The 12,610-nt window shown below is 40.3% G+C and overlaps 1 protein-coding gene across 1 annotated transcript; it reads left to right on the top strand.

Moving 5' to 3' along the window:
- Window positions 1-735: 735 nt before the first annotated feature.
- On the top strand, window positions 736-12,302 carry LOC123754392 (chorion peroxidase). Its single transcript, XM_045736759.2, has 13 exons — window positions 736-882; window positions 1,278-1,377; window positions 2,111-2,222; window positions 2,748-2,875; window positions 4,125-4,298; window positions 6,080-6,221; window positions 6,721-6,808; window positions 7,742-7,899; window positions 9,058-9,175; window positions 10,143-10,268; window positions 10,980-11,150; window positions 11,550-11,704; window positions 12,163-12,302. The coding sequence occupies exons 1-12, from the start codon at window positions 862-864 to the stop codon at window positions 11,658-11,660; spliced, it is 1,449 nt and encodes a 482-aa protein (XP_045592715.2). The 5' UTR covers window positions 736-861; the 3' UTR covers window positions 11,661-11,704; window positions 12,163-12,302.
- Window positions 12,303-12,610: the final 308 nt, after the last annotated feature.

Here is a 12,610-nt window from a genome sequence, read left to right as displayed (position 1 = left end):
GTTTTTGTTCACAAGTTTGACAACTCATCCTCCTGTAACGATAGTATTTATAATAACTATTTGGTCGAGAGTACCAATATGTAGTGATGGTCCACCAGTAAACCACTTTTTGTATTATTAATTTTAAAGATTCAGGAAAATAATAAGTTAAAAAGCTATCTTAAATAATATTAGGCCAAGTATAGAATATATATTATATATGTGTATATATATATATACTTTGGATTATATAGGATTATATATACTTTATTTAAATAAAAGCAGATCAACGGGAGCTCATGCGTGCCGCAAACAATGACTATTATTTATTAATACTAATTCAAGTTTGGTGTTGGGTTTAAGGCCTAACAACCACTTGAGTGTTATTAAGGCTACTATAAGAGTTTACTAGCAACCAGAAAGTATACTTTGGTTCTGAATATCATTCAGCACATGATTGGTATGGAGTCCACTACCCCTTACAGGATTGGAATGGGAGGGGTGCATAATAAATTGATTATATAAACAAATTGAACATATTATTATGTTTAGTGACCGTCGAGGTACGTATAGTACATACAAATATCCCGGACCACATATTATCAAGTCAGAAGATGAACTACAACATTAATCTTCATACGAAATGCTAAATGTTTTACAAATTTAAACCACAACTGGGTAGATCTACAACAGACGCTACACGTGGCGACATCTCTCAGCTGAAATTCGACAATCAGAATTTCCGTTCTGGGTGCTGCTTGTCCCTGGTGAAGGTGGCGGGGAAGATATGGTGACGGATGGTAGTGGCGGCCAAACATTAGTGGTGTGTTTTGCTTCCTCTAAGTGGGTGTGTTCAGCCCCGTCGCTCTCTAAACTCTCGCCATGATCCTCTCTCTGGCTGTGGTTAGTGTTATTGTGAATGTTTGTCGTCCTAATGGGTCATTGGGTCTCCACTTCTGTATTACTCTGCGTTAGGGATTTGTAAAAGTTCTAGATGTCCAAATTTGGCGCCTTCTTTTGAGAATTACTTGCTAGACGTTCAAATTTGATTATCCGCTCTTAGTAACTTCGTGGATTTGTTCGTACAAGCTTATACTTTTAAGGTGTTAGAGAAATAGACAACATCGCCTAAAATGTTTTGCTTACAATGTTATTGATAGTTTGTATGTGGTTATTATTGGGTATTTAAGGATTTTTATATTTTAATGTTACCAAATAACATTTTGTAGACTTCCAGTTATTAGATACACAACATTTGAAGAATTGCTACGGATTGGAAACCTTATTGTGTACTACAGGTATTGTGTGTGGGTGTTGGAATCAATGTGGCTCTAATACCAGTACTGGAGACGCCTGTCTCTGACCCCAAGGGTCTCGCCCGGCCAGTGCTCTACACAGGTGGGTCAAATCTCTTTTAATAGATTTCCTAAATCTCGCTTGCAATATATTAAGCCTTTAAGACCAAAATTTTATCGGCTAACCTGTTTTGTCTTTTTGATGTAACGGTAACATTGGTAAAATATTAAGCCCTGAAAATGGTCTAGGATGGCCCTAAACGTCTAAGGTTCTTTTTGCTTGGATTTGAATAATTAAAATTGGTATAAGAAATGCCACTAATTAATCGGTCTTTTACCGACTACTCTGTAAATATAACTGAAAGATCTGTTCTTAAATCACCTGGTTTTTAGCCTGACCATACAAAGTCTTGTTTTAGTAGGTCCATCATGAGCACACATCTTGAGGAAAAAGATATCAATGTTCAGAATAAAGAAAATGTTATACGGGAGTTCATAAATACAAAATCATCAATTCGAAGCTTGTCTTGCCTAGTTTGGCTTCAATTTGAGTTAAAATTTTGGCACTGTACAATAGAATTTAAAATTTCCATCCACTATAAACTTGACACCAACTTGTCTTAAAACCATTGATCAGATAAAACCATTGGTCCAGAGTTAGAATTTGCCTACTGGCAGTTTCGGTGGAGTCTAGGTTAGTGAAGGATGGATTTGGGCGCTTCTCTAAAATTTCAACTTGCGCATATTTAACAAATTGCATTTATTGTATGTAGATTTGCCGTCGTATAGAAAGACGCATTGGCAGGAATTGCATGGCTTTCCTAACGTATTTTCAGGAAAGCTGAACTCTTCAGTATCTCCATATTGGGCAGATCCGGAAGACCTACCTATCAACCTACCACCCACCCTGTGTGCTGCCAACCTCACTCTACCTCCAAAGAAATGCATGTAAAATCAAAGCAGGCTAAACATGCTTATAATTTTTTTTAAGTTTTGTAAATATTTATTTTTTGTAAGTTGGATTATAGTATCCAGTTTTCGTGAAGAGAAAACCTTTAGCAGTTTTTAAATGTTTTAATGAAAAATAACCTTTAAAATTATAAGTTCAGGTAGCAGAGCTAAAATTAATCTAATGGTTCTCGGCCATCTGAGATTTTACTTTAAAATCTTTGATAATAAAAATTATGATTGGGATAAATGATTAAATGAAGTGTTTAAAAGATCTGCTTGGGAATTAAATTTACGTACAAATGCGCAAAGATCTGTTCGGATATTTTTATAGAAATATTAAATGTATTCTTTTTTGTTGTAACTAAATGAAGTACTTTCCACTTAAAATGCCGCACAGTAAAGTCCGGAAAAAGTCAGCTCGGCCAGTTGTAGGCGAATATAATTTTTTGGTTCTGTAATCATATTTTTGTGTACTGGATATTAATTTGTTAGGTCTTCAATGAGCAAAATTCTCGTGATCAGGAAGGTGTTTGGGCCGTGTGACAAGCAGGCGAAGTACAGAAGCGTGTCTGGCCGATGTAACAATCTCCAGCACCCAGAGTATGGCACGAGCGGTCAGTTCCTGCTCCGTCTGCTTCCTTCTGCCTATAGTGAGTATCGGATGTAGCGCTGATGGGACGAGCCAGGCGTCGAGGGGGCGGCCGTGGATCCGGAAAGTTGGGGGGATGATAGCCACCACAAGCTCGTCAGCGGGTGTTTGGAATACTGGAATCTAAGCATCCGCCCAGTGTGGATGGTTTTTTGGGTCTTGGCTTGGTACCGGGGTAAAGGAGAGGGACTCTGTCGTAGGGAAATGCTATATGCCGTCGTATCCCCTAGAGGAGGAAAAAGGAAGTGCTGCTTGGAGTGAGGTATCATTCGGAAGATGGCTTGGAACCCCCCTTAGCTGCCCTGGTAGTTGTATCCCTTGGCTTCTGACACGTCCCCTTTTTCTAATTATGGTACACGCTTTCATTTCTAAGGTTATGGGCAACCTGGACCACGAGTCGGGTATGTTTTGGAATATTTGGTTTGGAAGAGACAGAGGAATGGTACGTGCTTTGTCAAGGTCGGAGGCATGTTTGAGGGAAGTCAATAGTATGTCCCGTTTATCATTACAGTATTATCTGACCATAGTGATGCTTGAATATTTGAGGTCCCCAGACACCCTTGCCCAAAATCATTCACCCCAAAAATCTACAAATTAGGGGCTATTTATGTCCATGCTACCTCTTAAGTTTCTTAATTTTCATAGATCACGGTTGCCAAGCATTTGTAGTATAAAAGAGGAAAGGCTGGCCATAGCTAGTCCACTCTTTTGAGGGGCTACAGGCAGAGTTTAATAAAGATAAATTGCAGGTCTTGCATGCAACAGAGCCGTGATTTCCCTTTTTATATAAACGTATGCCGCAAGAAACCACCTTAACGTACCTTGCTCGCTTGTTCGTGACTCCTCAATGCTCGGAGATTTTCTGGTTTTAAGAGTAATGGTCTCTAGGTTTTGCACCAAGAAGTGTAGTGAGGGATGTATATGGGAGAATAGTGGTGTGTGTGATAATTAATGTGACCAAAAGTTGAAATCTGTTGTGGAAACTTGCACGATTCGGATATTTCAAAAATACATTGTAGCATTTAACAAATTTAAAACGCTTAAGATAATGAATAGGGGGAAGAGGAGTGGACTAGAGGACCACAGTAGTCAGATTTGTGGAATATTAAACGCAGTGGAAAGTTTTACTTTTAAAACACACTTCAACTCTTGTCATTTTGCACGTCAGTTTGTCATAAGAAATTATAGCATTTAAAAGGAATGTTTTTTTATTCGTATAATTTTTTCTCCCATATCTTGGCAACGTGGAGACGGTGAGGTGATGAGGTTGATGTCTGTATCAGGCCGCCTCCTACCCAACCCTCGAGCGGTGAGTCTGTTGACACGCGGCGTGGCGCTGCCCTCAGCCTCGCTACACAACCTTCTCCACATGCAGATGGGTCAGTTCATCGACCATGATTACTCCATCACTACTGTCGTCAGAGGTGAGGTTACTTGGCCTGGCCGGTGTGGCAGATTTGTTTTATTTTGTTTGTAATACAGCCTCTGTTTTCCGTATATACATCGCTTGTATGGTCATATTAAGGCTCGTCTGTTGTGTTAAGGAATGAATGTATCCAATTTATTTGCATGATGTATTAACTGCTCACGGATTGTAGTGTTTGTAATCGCAGATAGTTGTAGGTAAATTTACTAAATGTGGAAGTATTCTATAAACTTTTCTTACTAGATCTGTTCATAACGGAACTATTGACCGTACAACCAATGACAGTTTACTTCTAGTGCTCTACATCTGTACCACATTGGACTCTAAATATAGTAGAAATGTCTACCTTAAAAGCTACAGTATTTGTCCACATTAATGATGCAGAACTCGCACAGGTTGTCATTGTAATTTTATTTTGCGCACATTGCTTGAGCAATTTTCTTTTGAAAGGTGTAATGAGCGTTTGCAATAGCTTAATTGCACAAAAGGCCAAATGGTTAAATTCTAGGGCCAAATATACCGGTCTTGGTGCTAATTCTACCCTTGATGGCTATATACAACGTTGGGAATGTCCTCGGAAGTCTTAAAACTAGTCTTACTAGTTATAGGGGCGCTTCCACGGCGGTTGGACACTGTAAGAGGATCGTCCGCATTGCTGATCAGCTGCAGTAAGATTGTCTACACAAGGTATCTTGTCCTATCACCTTGTGAACCCGATCACTTGCTTAGCACTCTTACGGCTGGGAAAAAGTATCTTAAGCATTGCTCATCCAAAATTTCTAGGCGACTTGTATCCATCTCTGAAATTAGAAAACTTCTTTATAATTGTAATTCTGTGATTTACAAAGCTATATAGCAATTCCCTTCAAATTGCTATATAGCCTTAATGGCTTGGCGCTTTTTCCCTGATAATTCCCTCAGATGGTTCTAACCCGACGAAGGCTTTAGCTAAGGGGCCGAGCGTCCCCTCTCCATGACGTATAGTGACTCTACAGCAAGTGATGTCCACCATACAGTCCTGGTCGATCTGTGGCACGTGACTTAATCTCCAATTGGTCGCAGGGTCAAGATGTGAAACGCTGTTGGCGTGAGAGCTCTTACGCGCCATCTTGTATGTACAAAATAATGTAGCCTTGTAATGCTAGCAAGCGGATTTCGTACATTGTTTGGCTCCCCCCTCACCCCCCCCCACTGTATCTAGGAACGACGGGCCGAAAACTCGTTAATTTTTGTTTTTGGGTTTATTATATATCGTAACTTGGTTTGTTCTTCCTGCATTGGTAACGGGTCAGTGTGACGCAACAGGTGGTATGACAAACTGCACATCCTAATATGACCTGAACGTATAATGACTCAATTAAAATGGTTAGTCATTATGAATTGGCAACGCGTCCTAAAGTCAATTCCATCCAGCGGTCGACTCCACACTCGTTCATAAATTTTTACATTTAAAACGGGAATGTTCTCGAATATAAATTATATTAGCATATTTTGCATATATATATAGGCATAGGTCGGGTGTTTAGCTTCTGTTGGCGATTATTTGTATTGTAGTACGTGGGTGAAGCATTTACAGCGTTGTGGTTCGAACACGATTCATAAGTGAAGCACTTGTTCCAGAAGTGTCCGAACGAAATCAGTAGTAGTGTGTAAACCGTTTTTCATTCATAAACGTTTTTTTTTCTGGTGCATGAAATGGACTTGGGTCTTTGTTCGGAGGACGGGCTGTGACTTGGGTTAATAATACCTGACACCTAACGGGACATTGAATCATTACAGACCATGGCAAGATGATGAAATGTTTAGAGTGCACGAGCTGGACGGACCCGAGGTGCACTCCTGTGCCCTTGCCCAAGGACGACCCTTACATACCGGCTCATATTAACAACACGGACAAGCGAAGATGTCTTCCCGTCACCAGGTAGTGCCGTTAGTTTTGTTCCTTGCAGCGTTGGTCGATAAGTCTTCGAAAAGTTTTTTGACCTTTTTGGTAGCGAATTTGCTTGCAGCGTTAGTGTCGAATTCCAGCTCCATTCTTTTCAGTCATTTGACCGTTACCATTCGGCTCGTTGTGTAGATGAGGTATTCATAGTTACTGAAAGTAGTGAAAGAACATAAAGGTCATGTGGCCTATTGACTTGTACAAAGAATCTATTTATATCTACCTTAATTCATTCAAGTCTAATTTGAGCTTGAAACGATCAAAGGATTGTCTTCTGGAATTAGAGAGAGTTTCTAAACCCGTAGCTATACGTAGTTTTAATTTTCCTTATTGTCTTTGCCAGCCATTATAACACCTTTTTGCATAATGGAATAGTTTAACTTCACTACAAATTTATTGGCTTGGTTTACTCCTTGTATAGGTATGCATACGTCAGTTATATTAACGTTACCCATGTATATCGGAGTTAAATTTTCAGGAGCGTTGCAAAGATGTGGGTGAACGAGATGGGCGCCCCGGAGCTTGAGCAGTACAACATGAACACTGCTTATCTTGATCTCTCCCAAGTACGTTGCAAGTTGAACTGATGCATTGAGCTCTTGTAGAAATGTTAAAATGGTCATTATCTTTGAACACCAGGAAGTCTTGCAATAGTTTTGCTTGCTCTTTAATGTTGATTTCCCTGAATGTGTTGGCTAATTATAAGGTGGGAGTTGCAGAGGCGTGTTGAAGTGAATCACTCCTGCTTACGATAGGTAGACTTAAGCTTTGTGCTCCCATACAGGCATCCTGAGGGATACCTGTATCGAGGCACTTTTGAATCTGAAATGTATTATTATATATCCCTACTTGGGTAATGCTTGTTTTAGATTCAAAAAGCCCTGGTAGAGCCAAAGTCCGGACTTTTGTCAAAGTCCGGGCTACCAAAAACTGCAATCTCTGCATATTGAAAGCTAAAAGTGTTAGAGCGGGTACATTAAGAGAAGGTATTGATCTAGAATGTTAAAGTTTGGATACTCATTGAGCAAGTAGCAGGAAAGGTATTTGTATGGATAAAGTGCTAAGCCAGTATGACTATATAGTACTTGCAAGGTATTGGAGGATAAGGACCTGTGATGAGCTAGTACAATGTAGCATTACGGCGCCCAACCACTGGGACCATTGGGTATTGAATGCCAGCCTTGCTAGAAGACGTTGTTCCGATAAAGTAGAGGACTAGCTGGCATCATGAAAGCCCCTCACACTAACAGCGGTCGTCTTGGTGGTGATCTCGCTGAACACACCGTTGTCGCCCATAAAATTCCCGCTCTATTGAGAAATGGAAACATACATTGGTCACAACTGGCGGCTCCTAGTTAAATAAAATTGTGAACTAAAATGTGCAGTACTAGTACAGTATACTGAATTTCCCATTAATGGAAGTTGAATTATAGTCGACGGTAAACCATGTTTTACAGAACTTTTGTCCCTTTCTGGTCTACTGTAGCATTAACTTTCAGGTGTACGGTAATAACGAGTGTAGAGGAGAGGAGCTCAGGTATAACATTGGAGGTCTGCTCAACACCACTCTGACCGGCATACCCACACAGAGGCCAGCATCTCATTTTCCTGACTGTCGGGACTACTCCGGCTGGTGCTTCTTCTCGGGTGACGACAGGTCAGTGCTTGTGATAGTCTTAATAAAGGTAGGAGTAAACATGTTCGTACTGCAGTGAAGCGCTTATTCAGGAGTGCAAGTCGTTCACAGGTTGCAGGTTCTTCACCATATTGATGGGATCATGACTCGTCATACTAATGAAGGTGTCGGCTTGATGCGTGAAGGTGTTCTCGAATGCGAGGTGTCCTGGTGATGTATTTCCTGAAGCAGAGAATTGAATAAAACGGTAAGCTGGTTGGTTGTGTATGAACGTGGCCCAGGTGTTGTAGTCGTGATAAAGTAAACTACAAAATACAAGATTGGCGAGCAGTTTAAATTACCTGGAATGTGTGACTATAGTATTTTGTCACAGGGCTGCTCTGAGATCGTTGCACAGGTATTTTTCTACCAAATCCAGCCGGAGGGTTACAAGGTGGTGACTTTAGTGGCCTCGTGTACATGGTGGCGCGCACTGGTGCGACAGGGACTTCTAGACTAGCACCAGTGAAGCTGGAGAGGAGGGTTAAATAATGTTAGTAACTAGTGTAACAGGTTGAGGGTGGGTATGTGTAAATAGGTGGAGTGAAGACGCTTCTACAGTCATTTGCCCTTCAGAACAACAAATGTTTGGGTCGGGTAAGTGCTGCCGTCTGACGGAGACAGATGTGGAGTCACCCTTGAGCGGAGGGAGATTTTAGTGTTCAGAAATATGGTAATGTTAAGACTGGCACTATAGAGTACCATAGTGATTAATGGTAAGTATGTCGGAGTGTCTTTTCAATAATTTTAATTTGACTGCAGAAATTTAACTGCGGAAGGCTTAGTCTAGTCGAGGCGGCTGCTATTTATACCCACCCCAAACTTGTTCATATATGCCTGAACAACACTTAACACAATCTAGCTACTCCACGTCTGTTTCCCGGTAAGTTGTTCCATAAATTATTTAATTTCAAAGCAAATTTACTCTTCCTTGAAGTATTAAAAATATCCAATGCAACAATAATTTGTTATATCTGTACGTCCCTTCCTATACTCAACGTTACTGTATACTACTTACTCTTAGAGTATAAATTAAGCTTGTAATTGTATGCAATTAGTTGTTACCAAAGGGGGTGACTTTCTCGTACATCTGGAATTGTTATGGTGCTCGCCCCTTAATGAACTCTTATGACTTTGCAGAGCGAACGAGAACATGGGACTGACGGTGCTGCACTTCGTCTTTCACAGAGAACATAACCGCCTGGCCAGAGCTCTACGCATTATCAATCCTCACTGGGACGATGAGAAGCTTTATCAGGTAGTGACTGTGAGTCTGTGTGCGAGGCGGGTGGGTGGGTACAGCTACGTTATACACGGGAGGCTTGCCTTTCTCTTTAGTATGAACTTGTATGGTAATTTGCTTCCCCCTTTGTTATTGAACATTAGTTTACCGATTCAGCTTTACTATAAATGCTCTTGCTGTAGTAAACATTCATTGGGAAGATATTGATACGGTAAGATATTACAGGCTTTTAAAAGTTTATTGCCTTTGCAATGATATCAAAAGATGCAGATTCGGCAGATATAAGATTGTTTGTGAAACGTACAGTTGAGAATGACGCTAACAAGAGCTCCCACTGGCTGTTATAAATCTAGTCAGATTCGCCAGATATATGAAGCTCTTGCTTGGCCTATGATGATTACCTACAAGAATAGATAAACTTGTAAATCTAATTCCAGCTCTAGCCCAGTGAGCACCAGTCAATAGGAGGGGGGGGGGGGGGGGGAAGGAGGAAACGCCCCACCTCCATTTAAAACCGTGATCCAAATATCAGAGTAACAAAGTTATCGCGAATAACCGAACTCTATTACGGGCTCACCATAGCCCGTGCTACATGGACATTTCGTTCTGAGTAGCTAAATCTAAAACTGCAGATGTTGACCATTTTCATACAGGATTGTTCTTTCGCAAAGGGTCGAGATGCAGTAGTGTTGGTGTGGATGATAGTGTGGAGGTGGTTGTTAGCAGGGTACATTGTGGTAAATGTGACTAATTAAAGGGTGTCATTTTTAACCATTTCCTGTAATGTTCATTTTTCTTGGGTCAAGTGCCTTATCACCACTTGCTATTAAGTTGGCAAGCCAATAATGAACAATTTGTAAATAACCTTTTACATTGGATAGGTTTTGCTTTAATTACTTTGCCTCGCAATGTTGTACAATTAATAGTTTAAGATACACAATCCATCTTTACACTCGAGTGAGACTGGGAGGTATTGTTGCAGGAGGCGCGAGCCATCAACATCGCCCAGTACCAGCACTCGGTGTACAGTCAGTACCTGCCTGCCGTTATTGGCTACCCCACAGCTACTAGACTCCAACTTCTCCCACAGCTGGATGGGTATTATCTGGTATGTGGTCACTTCAGTATTTGTATAAATTTAGATTTGGATAAGTTATGATTTCTTGGGGTAGTGGATCACCCGCCTATTACAGATGTCATTTTTTGTTAATCTTTCGATGCTATTCAGAATAACTTTTAAAGTTTTGCTAATGTCTTGTATGCCTCAATTTTTGTTCCTGCTTGTCATAATTTAGTCATTTTGGTTTATTATTCGGCTAATTACTACCTTGTGAATGGTGGCGGAAAGGATAAAACTTTCTCTCCTTCTCAACTGTCTTCTGCCTTGCATTCAGTCCTCCGCTTAATGAGCTTTCCTTGTATCGGTCTTTAAGACTCGCTTAAGAGGTGAATTTTAGTAGTGGGTGGTGGGGGGGGGGGGAAAGAGGCTTTAGCACAAAATGCAGGTACAAATTATTAAAGTAGGCAACTGGAGTGCAATTTTTTGTGAAATCTGGTATTGTTGTAGTTTTTGTGTGTAATAGCTGGGCACAGCACTGCAACTGTTGCTTATTTGGCTTGTGTGTTACACCAGGAAGAGTTTCATTTTAAAGTTTTCCTTCGAACTTTACTCATTCGAACGAGAGAGACCTCAAAATAAACGAACTCGCCATTAAACCAGTGTCCATACTTGCTAATGGGATTTAAAAGATGATCTGGTCATAGTTTCTAGTATTTTATAACAGAGGAAACGTCTGTGTAAACTTGACAATTGCTTCAGGGTTATGATGAAGAGAGGAATCCGGAGGTCTACAATAGCTTCTCAACGGCAGCCTTCAGGTTTGGTCACTCCTCAATCTCTGACACACTGCCTCTTCTGGACGACCACTATCACTTAGTCTCCAGTATACCTCTAGTAGACACCTTCCAAAATACTTCCCTTCTACTGACGGTGAGTATTCTATTATTGATATAAATATCAATAATAAAAGTATTATATTGGGCTTCTAGTTATGGTTGTATATATATATATATATATATACATTTCATTAATTTGTAATTGAATACGCTTGGAAGTGCACTTTTGAACGTGGGTTTTTGTAGAATTGCCACAAGTTATTCGGCTCTTGTTCACTCTACAATGCTCTTCAGAAAGGAAGCTCACTTTTAATAAATGCTTATATGTAACGAAGATTGTTAATGCTCCATTGACACTCCAAAATGACTTTCCCCAACAGTTTAATCTACTACATAAGAGATCCTTTTAACATTAGCTTCGTGCAAAATTTCTTTTATTTTGACATGTGGAGAGTTCAGTGTGACATGCATCACATATTCTACTGTACTTCAGGCTGGCGTGTGGGAGTCGGTGGTGCGTGGCATGCTGGGCTACAACATGAAGCAAATAGACTTGCACCTTCGAGGACAGCGTCTCGAATCAACTCTTCAAGTTTGTGACTGATGAATTTTCGGGCCAGGATCTTGCTGCCTTAAATATTGCAAGAGGTGTGTTTTTTTTTTTCTTCTAATACCCATTAGACTTCCACTTGCTGTTTGTGAATTAATTCGTAGGTGATACGAAACTTTTTCACAAGTTTTTTACGTGTTTTACAATGCCAGTAAATGTTTGAGAAGTGACTGGAGCACAAACATATTAACTACACACGGATATTTTGTTTAAATAAACAAAATTATAAATGCTGCATTATGTTTGAGTAGACTAGAGTTGTCAAGATTACATCCCTGGAATTTATTTTCAGACTGATATTGTCATTGTTTGCCGAGACACGCCATCACTCGAAACCTTTACGCAAAGTCTATAATAATTTCAGTCTCCAGATTGGATTAGATTTTTTCATCAGATATCGGTAGCAAATTAAGCTCTCGATTGGAAGGAGTCTTGAGAAATAACTTGTATATTTAAAAATGGGAAGATTAATGTAAAATTTGAAACTAAATTCCAGGTAGAGACCACGGACTTCCTTCATACAGTACATACCTGACTTACTGTGGGCTGGGCAGCGTCGACAGCTTCGAGGAACTGATGCCTCTAATGTCGACCTCAGCCGTCGATGCGCTGCGCAAGGCCTACGCCTCCGTCCACGACATCGACCTCTTTATTGGAGGGCTGGTATATCTTAATTAATTTTTCTTATCGACGGGAAACTCTTTAATCCAATGTTTTGAGAACGTGCATTGAATAGAGTAGAAATGGTTCCAGAATAAAGTGGAGAGTTGTGCTGCTCCGTTTAGTAAATAAATGTATTAAACCATTACTGTTCTGACGTAACTAATTTTACCCATATAATCTCCAGACTGTTTAACTGCTGGATTGGGTGGTTCTTGCAGACGATGTTGCCAATGCAGTCTCTCTCTTCTACTTCTATACATCCTCAGTATTAATGCCGTTCT

This window comes from Procambarus clarkii, chromosome 18 (genome assembly GCF_040958095.1).
Source record: "Procambarus clarkii isolate CNS0578487 chromosome 18, FALCON_Pclarkii_2.0, whole genome shotgun sequence".
In the NCBI taxonomy this organism is placed as follows: domain Eukaryota; kingdom Metazoa; phylum Arthropoda; class Malacostraca; order Decapoda; family Cambaridae; genus Procambarus; species Procambarus clarkii.
The sequence above is the reverse complement of the archived record's forward strand: the minus strand, read 5'-3'. Positions and strand labels throughout refer to the sequence as shown.